Source organism: Mirounga angustirostris, unplaced genomic scaffold (genome assembly GCF_029215605.1).
Source record: "Mirounga angustirostris isolate CCGP_5_RB_7025 unplaced genomic scaffold, mMirAng1.0.hap1 SCAF_2, whole genome shotgun sequence".
Taxonomy (NCBI): Eukaryota; Metazoa; Chordata; class Mammalia; order Carnivora; family Phocidae; genus Mirounga; species Mirounga angustirostris.
The window spans coordinates 42,185,948-42,205,183 of record NW_026991710.1 but is presented as its reverse complement, the minus strand read 5'-3'; the positions used below and the strand labels follow the sequence as shown (position 1 = coordinate 42,205,183).

The following is a 19,236-nucleotide window of genomic DNA, read 5'->3' as shown; positions in this document are numbered from 1 at the left end:
CTAGTGACTAAATGTGTGACCTGGGGTAAATTATTTAACCTTTCTGAACCTCAGCTTTCTCATCTGTAAAACTGGCAACAATCATTTTCAAGATTGTAGGAGAACTGGCAGGAACATTTATAAGGTGCTTAGCACAGCAGCAGGCCCTCAGCAAGTGGCAGCTAGCTAATACGCACCCATCTTCAGTCAACTGAATGCTAAACTTTTTTTCAGAAGCAGAACCTTTTTGTAAAGGTGACTGACTCCGTCATAACATTTCTGAAGTAGAATTACCATGACAAATGAGTATTACCGTGAATAGTATCCTTTAAAAAAAAAACAAAAAACAAAAAACAAAACGAGGCCCTCTTTGTAATGGATTTACAAAATGGATTTACATAAAAATAACTAAGGTTATTTTATTATCTCAATTTGTCATTTGTAACCCTCTTTTCCCTCTCATCCTAACACCAATTCTGTTAGCTGTGAGGCCTTTAAGATTCTGAAGACAGCCATATGATGATAACCATACTAGAGAGGTGATAAAAGATTCGGCCTGATACACAGAATGTATGAAGATCCGTCCTTCCATCGCCTTCTCTGATAGCAGCTGCAGCACAAAGGTTTCTCTGGGCCTGGAAATCATTATAGCTCATTTCAAACACCCTACAATGACCAGCCTTCTTTCTGGCCCACACTTAAGCAGCCTAAAAACCAGATGTTGAAAGAGGTCTATGATTTTCAAAACAATGACCCTGTAATTTGTAACACAACACATACTATATGCCATACTGCAAAATGTCAGTCTTTAGAAAAAATGGCCCTTACTTATAGCTCACTGGGATTTCCCAGAGACCACTATTCCTGGGATAATTCAGAACAACACAAAATTCCTCTACCTTGTGCCTCCTAGGCCTTGAACTTTTAGTCAGATTTATGTAAACATTGATTCCTGACGCCCTACAGCAATCAAATATGGTTTAATCATTAACACTTGTAGTTTCCATAAAAATTGAGTAGCACTGATGTGTATGTTTGAAGCTGAAGAATCAGAATTTAGCCTGAAGTATTCTATAAATGCTGTATTATTTATGCAAAGAAGATTTATGAACACGAGCAAAGCAATTCATTTTAGTCTTCTTTCCTATCACGTTTACATTCAGCACCTTAACTTGTGAACATGTACATTCTAGAAATAGCAGTGCTATCTCATATATTTCCATTTGAACTACAATTAGAAACAATTCAACTTTCTGAAAGTAATGCTCCTGAATTTAACAGAATCATGCACTATGTGGCTGAAGTTAACAGCATACATCCCACCACACAAACACAAAATTATACACATACACACACACTTATGTATGTATCAGATCTTTGCTAATTTATAGTCAATAAAATTTTATCAGGTGCCTACAATGTGTAAGTCATTATTAGCAGCTATAGGAAGGAAAAACATCAATAAATCCTATTGTTTCTTATGGCACAATTTTTTTTTTAGGTAAAGTTTCAAACTACTAACCAGTCCTAGTCACCTTGATAATAATATATGCTTAAATAGGTAATAATAGTGTATGAATATTTCTGTAATCCTCAGCACACAGCTCTGTACCTGGTACATAACAGGGACCAGAAAATGTCAGTTACATGAATGAATGAATTGCCTCCCCCCACACGTAAGAAATAAACTGCATAGGGCGCCTGGGTGGCTCAGTTGGTTAAGCGACTGCCTTCGGCTCAGGTCATGATCCCGGAGTCCTGGGATTGAGTCCCGCATCGGGCTCCCGGCTCAGCGGGGAGCCTGCTTCTCCCTCTGACCCTCTCCCCTCTCATGCTGTTTCTCTCTCTCTCTCTCTCAAATAAATAAATAAATAAAATCTTTAAAACAAAACAAAACAAAAAAAAGAAATAAACTGCATAGAGTAATAAAGAAAATGAAAAGTAACAATTTTTAAACTACCTAATTTCAAGACTAGAAAGAAAAGATTTTAAGTAATATCTCAACCATATGTTCAGTTGACAGAATGGCTCTCTACCACTGTCTTCATTTCTCTATGCGTCCATTTCCTCATCTGCCAAGTCAAAATTTAGATAATCCCTAAGGACTTCTTTGGATTAAGAAGTATATAATTGCATGATCATCTCTAACAAAACAAATGCTGTCTGAATCAAGTATACGCTCACATCCTGAATGGATATATTCTCATCTCATCTAGCAAAATCAAAAAACTGTCTATGTACATTTATTTATCTCATCCATTAAAATAGCTGGTATAAAAAATGTTCTGACTCATTTCATTCTATATTGTGATGGTACCAAGACTGGTATGTTTAACGAGATGCCAAAATTACTTTTATAGTCATAAAGGTTGATTTTTATTAATTTCAAAAGCTGCCTAGCTAACAGAGTTTTGTTCAACAACTTTCAAAACTGTTTCTTCTCTACTATATTCATCTTCCTCCCCTGCAATATGTAAGTCATTTTATTCATTGCATGCCAGGCATTACTGTACAAAGTGCTAAGAATACAGAACGGGAGATGGTGGTCAATGCCTGTGCACAGGTTTGCTAAGAAACACATGCTTTAAAGAAGATACATTAAGCACCTAGGGAGCATGTGAAGGAAATAATTCAACTTTCTTCTGGGTTCAGAAGAGTTCACAGAAGACAGACATGAGCGGGACCCTGAAGAATGAAGTTTGTGAAGCAGAGAGGAGAGGAACAACATGAACAAGGAAGTATGAAACGATAAGGAATTTTCAAAAGAGCAACCAGCTGAGCACAGCTAAAACATGGGGTTTATTGGCTTGAGAGAGAACTGGGGTTAACATGCAGGAAGGTGTAGGTTGGCGTGGAGTCCACTTGGGAATCCCTCTCCCTCTGCCCCTCCCATTCATGATCTCTCGCTCTAAAATAAATAGATCTTTAAAAAAAATGTAGGAGGGTGTGGTGACCCAGGACTTGCGGATCATAAGAAGAATTCTGAATTATTCTCTAGTTCAGCAGTATGTGCCAATACCACAGCAGTGTACGAATTCTTTCCAGTGGCACAAAAAGTTTTAGGGAATTAACTTCCAGATCCACAACTTCCATATTTATTCTTTCTTAAATCTAAACTGCTTAATGATACAGCAGCAGGTAAAACATTATGCCACTTCTCCAGCCAACCTCTTCTCTCATCATCAACTTCCTAGCCCTTTACAAAAGGCATTCCTTCACCAATTTTACTATGACACACTGACTCAGGGTGTGAAAACCATCATTGCATTAAAAATACCTAACTTAAAATATTAATGTCAGATCTATTTTATTCAAGTAACAATAAAGCTTCTGTAAGGCTTTAGGTCTTCCTATCTTACACATTTTTCTGTCAAGGATAAACTATGGAGTAAGAAAGGGGAGTATTCTGTATTCTGGGATGTTCTAGCTTCAGATATATTGTTAAGTAGTGTAGCAGAAGTCATAACAATTTTCCTTGATCTAGTTAAAACAAACAAATAAAAAACAAAAAACAAAAAACCCACACAAGTCCCTTTGAAGGAAAGCAAATCAAAGTGCTGGGGGCAGCACCTTATATTCATTTAAGTGAACAGAAAAATAAAGTCAGACTTCTCTGATAAAAATGGAGTGTGATTTGGCTGTCAGGCTTGAGGAGAGCTGTCTTTTACCAACTAAGTTATATGGTAGCTATTTTCCATAAATGGAATGGGGAATTGCAACTCATGACAATAAATATTTAACACATATAAAGATGTTTCATTTTTTAAGGACTTTTTGCAAAGATGTATTAAAATTAACAATTCTTTCTGAGCTTATTCAGTTAAGTAAGATGCATCTAAAAGAAACAATAACAAGGTAGAAGTCTTTTGATAAATCTTGGTAAAGTCCTTCTGGTGTTCTTCCATGAAACTGAGAAAACTAGATTTTTTTTTTTTTTTAAGATTTTATTTATTTATTTGAGAGAGAGAGAATGAGAGACAGAGAGCATGAGAGGGAGGAGGGTCAGAGGGAGAAGCAGACTCCCCGCCGAGCAGGGAGCCCGACGTGGGACTCGATCCCGGGACTCCAGGATCCCGACCTGAGCCGAAGGCGTCGCTTAACCGACTGAGCCACCCAGGCGCCCCAAGAAAACTAGATTTTAATTCCTGAATGTACTGGGTTGAATTGTATCCCCCAACAAAAGATATGTTCAAGTCCTAACCCCCATACCTGTGAATGTAACTTTATTTTGGACACAGGGTCTTTGCAGCTGTAATTAAGAGGAGGCCATAATGGATTTGCCTGCACTCTAATCTAATGACTGATATCATTAGATGTAACAGAGGGAAATTTGGACACAGACAAAGAAGGGAAGATGCAATATGAAGACAAACATAGATGAGGGTAATGCACCTATGAACCAAGGAACACCAAGGATTGCTAACAACCATGAGAAGCAACAAGAAAGGCATGGAATAGATTATCCATCAGAGCCTATGAAAATGAACTAACTCTGCTGACACCTTGACATCAGACTTCTAGCCTACAGAACTGCAGAGAGTAAATACCTGTTGTTTCAGGCTGCCAGTTTGTGGTACTTCGTTATGGCAGCCCTAGGAAACAGTTACACTGAGTAACAAATACTTCTGCAAATCAGGAGATTTCCAATTCTGCTTTTAAGAAAGTTGAGTCATGGCTGATAGGGCTGAACAGATCCTTAAAAATAATTTTGATGGTAGGTTAACTATGTAATTTTGGCATATCACCGAAGCTAAAGGTGCTCAAATAATTAAATGACAGAGCCACAACAAAATTCCATCAATCCTCATTTAAGTATTTTATGTGAATAAGGTTTCTCACTGTTTACATTGCTATATATTTTTTTTAGAAGAAATGTAATTAATGGCAAAGTCTGTTTTTTCCTAACAATAGTAATATTCACTCATGGATACATATATTAATTGGGGATAGGTGGAAGGTCCTTCATAACATTAAGGGATGTAGTTCCACTAAATTATTTTCAGAAGTTGCATTATCTTCATATATAAAAATAAGTAATAATTAAAATCAGGGAAAAAATTTTAAAAATACTTATCTTACATTCATCAATTTTTTTTAGACATTTAAACTTACCACAGGTATGCTGCAGGAAAGATGGATAGAAGGATCAACTAAAAAAAACTTATTTAAGAACAAAAATATTTTACAGTACGAAAAAATTCTTTGGGGGAAATGGCTCAGAAGTAAGAATTCAAGCATAGAGAAATGTAAAATTTCTGTTAAAAGAGAGCCTGTTATACGCATTTTAAAAAAAATGGATGATGATGTTTAGCAAGTCACTATAATGTTCTTAACCCGCTGGATATGTTTAAAAGAGTGATGATTTTACTTTACAATTGTAATGTTTACAATACACTGGAAATTATATCTCTATCGCCAACTATTTAAACTTAAGGTGAAAAATTTTAGATGGAAAGATAAAAATATTTTCAAATTCTTTTACGGAAGAAGTAAACCAACTGAAGACTGTTGCTTTACATAATAGAAAGCCTCTATCAATTAAATAAGCCTTGACACTTTTAAAACGGTTATCTCCTGAGATTTTATTTAGGATGGCATTATCTCAGTACAATTTTTAAAAAAAATAAAAAAATAAATAAAATAAAATGGTTATCTCCTAACTACTCTCAAAGCAATCCTTTCCCAGCTGAATTGGATTTTCCATCCGTGCACCAAATATAAACTCTGTGCACATGAAACACGTGTACAAATTCCGGCACACTCAACAAACCTGTTAAAAACACTTGGTGTAGGACTGTGATCACGCTCCCGCTCTCTCTCTCTGGTGCGTTCTCTTTCTCTGTCCCGATCACGGTCTCGTTCCCGGTCTCTGTCTCTGTCTCTATCTCGATCTTTCTCTCTTCTTGAATAATAGTCCCATTGCTTGCTGGTATCCACAAGACTAGGCCACGAAGGAGCAGAACCAGGAAGGTGGGGAAAGGCAACTAAAGAAAACAAAAACAACAATTAAAAACAAAAGTCACAGCACTTTAAAAAAAGACAAAAAAAAAAACAGAAAACAAAAAAAACCAAACCCAAACCTACTGAAAAGGACAAAACTCCCACCAAAAATGCTTCATCAGATTATAACAGAAAGCTATTTTATAAATAGAAAAGAGATTTAACATATGGTGAATTACCCACAGTTTGGGGTAATATCCAGAAGCAAACCTTCAAGACCTAATATATAAAGACTCTTCATTTGTCAAGATGAACAGGAACCAGAATTAGATATAACACAAACTTTCCAGCCAAAAATGTAAACCAGACATCTTCAAAGATGAGAGAAAGTAATGGCCAACCTAGAAATGTGTACTCAACAAAATTAAATCTCAAGAATAAAACAAAGGCATTCATAGATTAAAAAAGAAGCAAAAGTTTTAATAGACCTGACCAAAAGAACTTCTATGATATACAAAATACATTCCAAGAGTAACCACTAAAATAATAGAAACAAAATGTATCATTTCAAAACAATATAAGGAAAATTAGAATTTAAAAAATCATCTGAAAAACTCAGTTCAAAAAGACTTGGAAAAGATAGGAGTTAGAGGAGAAAAGTTTGATTAGTTCAGTAACACAATAATTCAAGAGACTCAATTCATCAGTTAAATGATAGAGTTTGTTGATTTGTACTTTTAAAAACTATGAACAACAAAAAAAACCCCTCTATATTCTGAATATGAGACATATAAACACACAAAATGGCTGAAAGTAAAAGGAAGGCAGGAACAGGAAAACACCAATCCCCCGATCTCTGTAGGAGCAGCTTGATTAATGACAAAGAAGACTCACACAAGGGACAGAAGGGATGAGGACAGGGAATGGAAGATGCAACTCACCAAGCAGACAGAACAAACTAAACTTCCAGGTGGCTAGCAACACAAGCTTTAATTTTTAGAGAGTAAAAACACGAATATAGGTAGAAATAGAAAAATCCACCATGATCATGAAAGATTAACATACTCTCAATTATTGCCACTTGAAGCAGACCAAAAAATTCACTACAAATATAGAAGATCTGAGCAAAACACTTTTAACAGGATTCATTTAATGGACATAACATAGAATACTGCCCATAACAGTTAAATAATAATCATTCTTCTCAAACACATATGAAACACTTACAAAAATATATTACATACTTTTATACGATAATAGACACCATAATCTCCACACATTTCAAATTAAAGACACATTTCTGAAAACTCAGGGGTCAAAAAAATAATAAATTTTAAATCATTTAGGAATTAACATAAAAATACAACATATCAAAAGTGTAGGGACGCAAACTGTTCTGGAGAGAAATCTAATCTTAAAAAACACTACATTGGAAAAGATGGAAAATTAATGAGCTAAAGCTTCCAAAACTTAAGAACTTAAATACAAACAGAAAAATCCAACAGAAAGGAGATAATGAATATAAAAGTAGAAGTCAAGTAAATAGAAAAGAATCATACAGTAAGAAAAAGTTGAAAGGTAGTTTTTGAAGATTAGACAAATAAAGCTTAATATTCTGACAAGAAAAGAGGCCACATAAACAATTAGAACCAAAAAGAAACTGTAACTACAGATGTTGCAGAGATGAAAGAATAGAGAAAATATATTTATACCAATGTATTTAAAAACTTGGCTAAAATGGACTAATTCCAAATAATAACTTACCAAGAAATGGCTCAAGAATGAAAAGAAATCTTGACTACTCCCCTATGAAAGACACTCATCAGTAATTTAAAAACCTTCCCAAGAGACTAGATGGTTTTTACAGGTGAGTTTTACTAACTTATAAGGTACAGACCATTAAAATATTATATAAACTTCAAAGAATAGAAAGAAAAAAGATTATTCCCTAACTTATCCCATGTGGCTTATATAACTTTAATACCAAAACCAGTTAGTTAAAGAGAGTACAAATAAAGAAAAAGCATAAGCTAATCTTACATATGAACGTAGATGTCAAAATCCTAAATAAATCAGTGTTTTGTTTTGTTTTTTTTGAAGATAACGAATCATGACCACGTTAGGTTTATCTCAGCAAATAAACAGTGGCTTAATGTTAGAAAAATTTAGAAATCTGCCACATTCACAGATTAGAGAAGAAAAACAATATGATTATCTCAGAAAGCATTTGATAAAACTCAGTATCCATTCACAGTTAAAAGCTCTTTCAAACTTTCCTTGATCTATATAGGACTCCATCAAAAACCAAACAATAAAAGCCTAGTAGTAAAATGTAAAAGCATTTTCTTTAAAAAGAAGTTTTTTGATTAGCGTATATATTGTATGTATAAATAAAACACAAACCAATATTTCTAAATACAAGTAAATACAAACAGAACAGGAAGTTCAAATGAATATATCACTTAAAACAGCAACAAAAACATTAGGTACCAATGACTAAATCTAACCAAAGATATGCAAGAAGTGCTTGGAGATAATTATAACACTGAATTGAAATATATTAAAGAACATCTCCATAACTGAAGAGAGTCCCTGTTCATAGATGGGCTCAGTGCTGTAAGATATGATTTCCACACAAACTGATCTAAGCATCAACGCAATTCCAATATGATTTAGTTACAGCAAGGACTCTGGAGCCAGGCTGCATGGTTTCAACTCCTCATTCTGCCACTTACTGTGTGATATTGGGAAGACCACTGAATTTGGCTGTTCTTCAATTACCTCGTCCATAAATTGGGAATAGTAACAGTATGCCTACTTTATAAGGCTGTCAGGACTACATGAGTTAACAGTGTTTTGTCTAAACTAAGCAGAATATAAATGTTATTATTAATCAAAATCTCAATACAGTTTTTCATGGAACTTCCAAAGCTGACTTTAGAACGGATATGTAAGAGCAACGGCCCAAGAATACTTCTGAAGCCGACTAAGTAGATAGATTTTTCTGAACCAGATACCAGATTTACTATAAAATTCATAATTAAAATTGTGTGGATTAGCACAGGGAAAGTTCAACAAATGAATAGTCTAGGAAGCCAAGAGTCAGATACAGGCATACTCGGAAACCTGTTCATGAATGGATAGGACGTTGTAGATCCCTCAGAAAGGACTTACTATTCAACAGATGACACTGCGACAATTATATCTTTACTTTATAACACAGGCAAAAATGAATTCCAGATGGCTTAACACATGAAAAACAAAATTTGAAAACATTTTTTGGGGAAAAAACTTGAGATGGATAAAGTCATAGTCCAAATATGAACCCAATTAAAATGTAGTATGACTTTACACGGCTGATGAAGTACAAGAAAAAAATGGTATTTTCAATTTATTTGCCATAGGAACCTTCTCCTTTCCACGGCTTGAGTATTAGAATTATCTCTACAGTATATAATATTTACATAGTCACGATAATGTAAATATGGTTTATTGTTTAGCTTTCAGAATAAAAAATTTATCAGGGCACAGATAGTTCTGGTTATAGGACAGAATATAAATGTCTCTCTTTTCTTTAGAGATTTTATTTATTTATGAGAGGGAGAGGGAGGGAGCAGGGTGGGGGGGAGGGGAGGAGCAGAGGGAGAGGCACAAGCAGACTCGGTGTTGAGTGAAGAGCCTGACATGGGGATTGACCTCAGGACCCTGAGATCATGACCCGAGCAGAAACCAAGAGTCAAGATGCTTAACCAAATGAGCCACCCAGGTGCCCCAAATATAAATGTTTCTAAGCAGAAGTATGGTTGACCAAAGCTGGGAGGCAGAGGGGTAAGAAGAGGTGAAGGCTCAGAAATTTGCACAGTAATTGATATTGATAGTACATGAAACCAAGGGCATGTATATATAAAGAAAGAACAAAAACAGTGAACTGGTGGGGAAAAGAGAGGGGTAGTGATGGTAAGCGAACAAAATACACATCTATCAGAGGAGGAGGAGAACATGGTATCCACAGTTATATAAATCAAGAAACAGGGTGATAAGCTTATGTATAAATGCCATGCAGACCATCAGAAGAACTAAAAACCATCAAAAATGCTTCTCTGCAGTTCTTTGATATTTCTACAAAGATTACTTTTTAACTAGGTCTTACTTTATAAGCAAAATCTTAATATGCACATCAAGAAAAATCAGTATTTCGGGGTGCCTGGGTGGCTCAGTCATTTAGTGTCTGCCTTCGGCTGAGGTCATGGTCCCAGGGTCCTGGGATCAAGCCCCACGTCAGGCTCCCTGCTCAGCGGGAAGCCTGCTTTTCCCTCTCCCACTCCCCCTGTTTGTGTTCCCTCTCTCGGTCAGAAAATAAATAAGAATCTTTAAAAAATAAAAAAAAAATTTTAAAAATCAGTATTTCCATCTACAATTACTTCACAGTGTTTTGAGGATAAATTACAAAATTCTAAAATAAACTAACAAAGGTAAAACAGAATTACCAACAAAGAAGAAGATGTATCTATAATCTTTTCTTTAAAAAAAATTTAAGATTTTATTTATTTATTTGACAGAGAGAGAAAGTGCGCGAGCTCATGTGCACACAAGCAGGGGGAATGGGAGAGGGAGAAGCAGGCTCCCGGCTGAGCAGGGAGCCAGATGCGGGACTCGATCCCAGGACCCTGGGATCATGAGCTGAGCTGAAGGCAGATGCTTAACCAACTGAGCCACTCAGGCACCCCCCAAATTTTTAAAAATTGAATTCAATTTTTTAAATTGAAATATATTTGACACATAATACTGTGGAAATTCAAGGTGTGCAACTTGTTTATTTGTAAATTATAATAATAATTATTATTATAATACAATTGCCAATGTAGTGATAGCACCTCTATCAAGTCACATAATTACTACTTTTTTGTGGTGGGAATAATTAACTTCATTATTCAGGATATGTTAAAAAAAATCCCTATATAAGCAGATGTCATGGTACTTAAATATTCCTTATATATGGTAGAAATTGTGTTGACCTAATTTTTTTCAGCATAAAACAATTATTTTTTATTTAAATTCAATTAATTAACATATAATGTATTATTAGTTTCAGAGGAAGAGGTCAGTGATTCATCAGTCTTATACAGTAGGCAGTGCTCATTATATCACATGCCCTCCTTAATGTCCATCACCTTCGTTCCAAGGTTTTGTTTGATTAGGATGAAGAAAATTCCCAACTTTCTTCTCATTAATTCTTGCAATATGCTTTATAATTGTTATTACTAAAGAATTTCTTCATTTAAAAAAATGCTTCTCTCTGAGAGAGTTGGGGTTGGTAAAGAGTGAGCAGAAAACTCTTGCTTATTGATTAAAAATTTGCATATATTACTTTGAGAAAAAACTAAATGCTTAATTAATATTAAAAAAAATGAAATGTTCCACAAAGAAACTGTGTAGGTAATCTCAAGAATGAAGTCTTACTTTCTGATATGGGCTATTTGTTCATGTGTATTCAAACAAATACACAAGGACTCTCATGACAAAGCAGAAAATAACAAGTGCCATAAGAAATGTAAAAATAAAATTTTAAATAATTTAACGATGCTTACATATTATAGGCACTTACATATTACATTTCACTGTGCTGAGCATTTTAGGTTCCAACTTTATTTTACAGAGAGGGAAAATGATTTAGGTTAACTTATCCCAAGGTACTAGGATAATACAGACCTAGGACCTACCCTCAGGCTAACGGTAGGGCCTATGCTGTAACAATCATGCTACACTGCTTCAGAGTGCAGACAAGGGAGAGAACTTGGGAGTTTGTTGGAGATGGTGGGGATAATCATAAAAATAACAGCTAATATTTGAGTGTTTATTAAATGGCAGGACTAAGGTGTTTTAATGTAGTCTCACTGAACCTCAACCTTATGAGGAAGAATTATGCTATTTAATAGCTGAAGACCTATGAAAGTCACATAAATAATGAGAGGTAAAAGCAAGATTCCAACCCAAGAAGCAGGACTTCCTGGAAGCTCAGGATTAATGAATAAATGAACAAATAACCAAATAATAAAAGGTGGTATAATCACTGAAATAAGTCAACAGATCACCTTCTGATGTGAATGAATGGTATACATGTAGTCGGACAAGGTGGGTCTGAAGGACAGCACCACACCGAGACAGATGCCTAGAAGGGAAATGGAAGTGAACGACTGGTACTCGAGCAACCACCAAGATTTAAACTTCTGGGGTGCAGGGGCACCTGGGTGGCTCAGTCATTAAGCGTCTGCCTTTGGCTCGAGTCATGGTCCCAGGGTCCTGGGATCGAGCCCCGCATCGGGCTCCCTGCTCAGTGGGAAGCCTGCTTCTCCCTCTCCTACTCCCCCAGCTTGTGTTCTCTCTCTCGCTGTCTCCCTCTCTGTCAAATAAATAAATAAATAAATAAATAAATAAATAAATAAATAAATAAATAAATAAATAAATAAATAAATAAAACTTCTGAGGTATAAATTCCTTTGGAGTCATTCAGTGTCCTCCATCCCCAGTGGTACTATTTGAATACAAGACACCATTGTTTCTCCCCCTGGATTATTCCAACAGGTTCTTGTTCCCCAATCAAGCATTTCTGCCAGTCCTATCTTTCTACCCACCCTACAAACCCACAATTTCCTCACGGTAAGTAGCCAGAATGGACCTTTTTCAAATATATGTCTAGCAATTTTACAGCCCAGCATAGAACTAAATGGCTCCTCACAGCCCTCTGTAAGGTTGAAAATCTAAACAGAATGGCTACAATACCCTGGGGATAATCTCCTGTCTCATCTTGAAACATTCATCATGCAAACTCTACACTCCAATCACACCACATTTCTTTCACTTCATAAAGCCTACCAGGTCCTCTCTCACCCTCGTGTCTCTGGACATGATTTGAACCTCAAATCACATCACCTACCTCTTTACCCCTTCTGGAAGGGGAGACCCCTCCACTATGCTCCCATGACACCTTCTTCTATCACCTGGCTATTCCTCACTGGTCTATAAATTTGGTAAGGGCAAACTTATGTTTAGTTTACTGTATCCCTAAAACCTAGTACAATGCATAGCATTTTTAAAAAGAATGAATGATCAAGAGATCAAAGCAGAAAGTGGTATCAGAAGCCCTTAGAATGGATTATGTTGTCAAGAGTGAACAGGAAAGAGGACCTAGCCGAATGATCTACAACAAAAAACAGCAAGGGTAAAAGAGGAGGACAACGTTAGCTTGATGCCGTGAGTCAAGAAACAAAAATATTATGAACGAAGACTGAGACAATTTGCTGACAAATCTTAAATCCTTTTAAGAAAAGTCAAGGTAAAAATATCCCTGCTGTACCACCATTTAATTTTTAAAAGTACAGTTGATAAAAAATGAAAATTATTTTGTTAAGTAACCTGGAATGTAAGACCTAGTTATTCCGTTAGTTAATATTTTTAATTGCTCTGTAAGATAGTACTTTAAACCATGAAAGTATGCTTTCACTGCTTTAAAAATATTTAAGTACTGGTTCAAATTGAATCTGGGCAACCAAAAATAATACTTACCATTGCCATATGGAAAAGCACGTGCAGAACGACTATCATAACCAGAGGAATGTCCACTGTTGAAGAAAAATGTATTCTTATGTGTTGCAAGTAAGTTCTAAATTTTAATCGTTTGGTACAAATGCAAAACAACAAGGCAGAATTATGGCTTTCATTTAACGATCATATAATGATAAAACTTAATTCTATAATTTTATTTTTTAATACAAAAAACAGGCTTTTAATCTCAAAACATATTAAACCTAATACCCACCTGTAAAGAAAAACATAGCTTGCTAGTACTATTTAATGTGAATAATCCAATCAATTCAGCCTGACTCCCAAGATAACAGAAACTTTTGAGGCTAACAGAGTACTTGAGATTTCACTAAAATTTAGTCTTAAAAAAATAGATTTCAATGATTCAGAAATTCAGCCCCACTGACAGGATAAACAAATAATACTTTTTAACATTCTGATTGAGAAAAATATATATTTAACAAAGACTTAATAAAATTAAATCCTTATATTCTCACAATTAAGACTGTTCTGGAGCTTTATCATTTCCTTTTTGAAAATTTTGCATGGTTTAATCCTATTGAAGTAATGTTTTCACAATTTTCCTATTAATATAATTTGGATCACTTTCCCAGAAATACATTTTCATAGAGTTTACTTGCTACTTAAGAGGAAATAGTATTGGCTACCACTTTTTAGTGATTTCTATCTGCCAAGAATTGTGCTGATGTGTTATATTCACTAGCTGTTTTATGTTTTAATCTTCACAACTCTTACCAACCCCATTTGGTAAAAGGAAACTGAGTCTCAAAAAGTAGTTATGAAAACTTGCCTAGCAACACAAAGCTAGGGAATTCTGAAGCCAAATTTGAGCCAGATTTGTGGGATTTCCAAAGTCCTATGTTGTTAAACACTGTACTGCCATCTATGAGGTAAATACTCTTTAGTACAGCATTCCAACTAACATAAACCAGAAGTGTAGGGTATAAAACAGAAGGCTATTGACATATAGAATGGAGCCAAGCTTCCTTTGTGGAGGTTAAGTAACATACAGCAGGGCCATAAGGAGTAAGGCAGCTTTTCTTTACTATGGTTCCTGATAATAACTGTCCTTAGTTAATCCTAAAACAGACATGTACTATTCATGATTACCAGTCATCTGTTTGGATATCCCACAAAAATTACTAGAGCCAAGTTTTTACCAACCTAGAAGTTTCTTTAATCAGTGTGTTATAAATCAAACCAAGATATTTCAAAATTCATTTGGTTTTCTCTGTCCTGTTTTGTTACCGGACTATAGGTCTAATATCTTATATAAAGTAACTAGCATAGATCTAGACTCATGAATTAAAAGGCAGGTACTACTTAATGTTTACAAAATTAAATCTTTGAAAATATTACCAAGCTATGTATATGACTTTTCTGTCAAAAGTTTACCAATGATAAAAAGTTTTACCCTAACCATACTGATTTACCTTTCTATTGTTGGTATAAGAGATGGAGGTGGAGCGCCTGGTGGAGGAGGAAAACCTGAAACATTCAATCATAAGATAAAAAAAAGTTAATAGAATGTATTTTTAATGTGAAGTGTGAAACAAAGTTGCTGCGTATCACTAAATTTCTCTGGGGACATAACGTGCTTCTCTATGTTATAATGGACAGAAAAAAATGGAGCTTAAACTTTTAAATAGGTTTTTTGAGCAATAAAACTTTAAATGAACAGTCTGGTCTAATACACAGAGCACAAACTGGGAGTCAGGACACCCGGTCTTATTTTCAGCACCACACACAGCCCATTTTGTGAGTATGAGAAAGTTAATCTCAATGCCTTACCTTATCCATATATAAAACGGTAGTAGTATTGCCACCAGATATGTAATACTTGAAATACTTTTGAAGAAAAGCAAATAAAATAACATTTACCTCTTTCAAAAAATATTGTTTTAGATGTATAGAAATTTCCTTAAAATATATAATTATAAATAAAATCTTACCAGTAAATACATAAATGCTTAAGGCTGAGATTATCCATCATAAAATATGTTTTAAATAGCACAACCCTAAAGAACTATTTTACAAAGAAGGGCATATAATATAGTTTTTGGATTAGTTTGGAGAGAAAATAATTTGCACCTTTATATCATGAGGTCTGTATTCTCAGTAATTCACAATACCTAAATGAAATACCACAGAATATGGCTAAAAGGGACCTTAACAGTTTATCTACTCTGCACTTTCAAATTCAGATAGGCAATAAAGCATCCCCCAAAAAAGACTTTTAAGATTCAACTTAAATAACTTATGATACTAATTCCTTATGATACCAATTCCTTCCCCAAGTTTTAACAACCCTCACTATTAGGAAATGAATTAAATTCTATAATTTAAATCTCTTACACTACAATTCATATGCTGCCCTGAATGAGAACAAGAAGCAATCCATTATCATATTCTCTATCAACCTCTGCATATTTGCAAACACTTCCACTAGCCTCCTTCTTTAGTATTCTATCCCAGTTCTCTTAACCGTTCTCAAAGTCCATTTAAATCAGTTTTTGGCCCTGCTACCAGTTGTTTCAAATTCACCATGCTTATCTTCACTATACCCAATTTCAAGATCTGTAACTCCTTTATTAAACATTTCAGAACTGTGAAGTTTAGCAATGACCACAACCCTATCTTATACAGCTTTTCAACCACATTTCCTTTTAAACTAGACACACCAATGATTCCTTTATGACTTGTCCTGATAGGCCTTTTTCAGCCACATTGATAAACAATCAGCAACTCACTATTCCACAACTAAATATGTATACTGTCCTATGCTACCTAAACTCCACTGTTTCTCTTTATCAAGGTCATTTTGAATTCAGACCACCCTTCCAAGCATGATCACTTCTTCTCTTTATATTCCTTGGCTCTGAATACTGAACTCAGTAACAAACACACTTGCTATCATATTTGCATCACAATCTAAAAACATTTTATAAACACTGAAAAAGTGTAAAAAACAACCCTTGGTCACATATAAACTACTGATCACACCATTACAACAGTCAACAATTTAACCACCACTCTAAGAACAACCATCTGACCAATTGTCAGTCTATCTAATTGTATGGTTCAGAATATATTTTCTCACAATACTGAGTTTTTTTTACAGGATTAAAAAAAAAATCAGAAACCATGATAAAGTCAAGATAAATGATCTTTCTCTTCTTTTGCAGTTGCTTTATCATATAAAAAATTCACTGGTCTGAAAAAACATTTTTTCATAAAAATTTTATTTTATATTCCATACTGTTTTCTTCAACAAATTGATATGGTGAAAATTTTCTCAGAATCTCTATTTCTACAAAAATGGGTAAGACAGGTATAAGAAAACTAAGTATCTTAATCAAAACTGGAATGAAGCAAAGGCAGAGCTGAAAATAGGACCTTGAAATCCCAAAAGCTTATTCCATTGTCTAACCACATCGACACTGTCCCTCCTGTAACTATAAGCTTGAAATTTCATGTTTATTAACAATGATGGAGAAAACATGAAAAAAGTTTTACCTGGAGGTGGTACAGTTATTGGAATACCTAAAAAACAAGTGATGAAATTTAATATAGTAATTGGATTTTATAACCTGTTATGTATTTATGCCATCACCAAAAAAAAAAAAACCAAAAAACCTTTGAAATAAAACCCCTCGCCTCATTTTCCTGGCTTATTCACTCAAAAGAAGCATTCTGTTTTCTTGCAGAGGACCAACAATTCCAGTATAACGCCCGACTTCCTGATGAAAACCCAGTCTAACAACTTGGTAACAAGATTTCCCCTACTAGGTGTAATCACAAACAAAGTTAGACATTAGTTAAAAAAGCACACTTGTGCATTTTTAGTGCACAAATATCAAACTACATGAAATTAACACTAAGTTTGATAATCAACATCTGATCTTGTTATTTAATATTTTAATAGGGAAATTATCAATGGGATCTTTAATACTGCAGGTAATACAAGGTAACTCTGAAGATGATGACTTTTCACTTTAGTAAAGCTTTGTGGGATGTTCGAATGTTGATTTGGATCATTTTACTATTGTCCACAGGATTGGGGAAAATATTATTTCCTCTGATTTGTGGGAGTAGAAAAGGGGGGTAGAGCCAATTCATATATATACACCCCCAGGGCACATTAAGATAAATGTGGACAATTTATTTCTATAGGAGTCAGTAAATACTAATTTGAGTGACTCTCATTCATTTGCACACACTATAAACTTTAAGAAATAAACTATGTTTAAATAAACATTCTCAATTTACATTGGTCAAATGTGCCCTTAAATCCTAATGTAAAAGTTATGTGACATACAAATTCTACTTTTTGTCTGAAGAAAAATGACATTTCTAGGTAGGAAAATAGAAAAAAATTTTTCATGAAAAATTTTATACCATAACTTCAACTCAGAATGGTTTACTAAATCCTATCTTAAAAAGTGCATCAAAATTAGTCCAAAAGAGGGGGGGGAAAGTCGAAATCATTAATTAAATGCATGGCGAAAAAATAATGAAAACAATTACTTTCAAATATTTTGTCAATGGAAACATCTGCTAATAATTTGGAATTGTTCTGTGCATGTTTTACCAGAATAAGAGGTTCATATAAAAAAATCTTAAGGCAGCCAGTGGCTTTAAAACGGAGAATGAAACACCTGATTTAACCACCCATACAATAAAAGGATATGCTAAACTTAGAAAACCAAGAAGACGGAAAAAGATATGTAAAAGATATGTAAAGCCATTATTTTTCAAAAATCATTAGACCTCCAAATGTCTACTAACTCAGTCTATACTTAGTGGCAATTCTCATCCATCCTGAAGTTACCTTGCTGCTTCCTAAATTACTAAACTAAAAGAATCCAGCAAACAATATAAGCTAGCAGAGTCCCAGACACCATACTAAATGGGAAAAGTAAGAAAGGCAGAACATATTAAACATTCGTAACATCTAATATTACCTAATTTTCTTTAGAACAGTATAAAGTCTTTTAGAACACTGTTTAACTTCACTATGTGACCTAGTTTTTACATTTAAATACGTGATTTTTTTTTTTTTTTTTTTTTTAGGTGTATAGTAAGTCCCTTCTTAGCCATGCTTTCCAGTTTCAGTTGTCTGCAGTCAACCACATTCTGGAGGCAGGTGATCCTCCTTCTGATGTATTGTCAGAAGGTCAACAGTAGCCCAATGCTATTTATGTCACAGGGCCTATGCCATTCACCTCACTTCATCTCAGGACACAGGCATTTTATCAACTGACGTTGTCACAAGAAAGGTGAGCACAGTACAACTGAAATATTTTCAGAGAGAGAGGGAGAGATCACATTCAAATAACTTCTGTTACAGTACACTGTTATAACTATTCTATTTTATTATTGTTGCTAATCCCTTACTGTGTCAAATTTATAAACTAAGCTTTATCATAGGTTACGTATGGATGGGAAAAAAAACATAGCATATGTAAGGTTCAAGGCTATCTACCATTTCAGGTACTCACTGGGGGTCCTGGCACATATCCCTTGCAGATAAAGGCAGGGGGTGGGGTGGGGGGAACCTACTGTATAAGATAAAGAACTGTATGAAATTCAGCAAAACACTCTGTAATCCTAATAAACTACCCTTAAATGAACACATGAGCAACACACATCACTCTTAAGTTCACTACAGCTTACTAAAATGTGAATTTACACAAAATAAGAAATTACTAGTCA

The 19,236-nt window shown here is 34.6% G+C and overlaps 1 protein-coding gene across 26 annotated transcripts in view; it reads right to left on the bottom strand.

The window, feature by feature from the left end:
• The window catches only part of FIP1L1 (factor interacting with PAPOLA and CPSF1), a 79,630-nt gene that overhangs the window by 5,413 nt on the left and 54,981 nt on the right, over positions 1-19,236 (bottom strand). For 14 of the 26 annotated variants that reach the window (XM_064584489.1, XM_045881141.3, XM_045881148.3 and 11 more), the window contains 4 exons: positions 17,038-17,064; positions 14,955-15,009; positions 13,483-13,538; positions 5,750-5,963 (listed from right to left, as the gene is read on the bottom strand). In XM_064584489.1, the coding sequence (XP_064440559.1) occupies positions 5,750-5,963; positions 13,483-13,538; positions 14,955-15,009; positions 17,038-17,064 (352 nt within the window). The remainder of the gene's footprint in view (positions 1-5,749; positions 5,964-13,482; positions 13,539-14,954; positions 15,010-17,037; positions 17,065-19,236) is intronic. The other 12 variants (XM_045881159.3, XM_045881142.3, XM_045881150.3 and 9 more) reach the window with 1 other exon arrangement.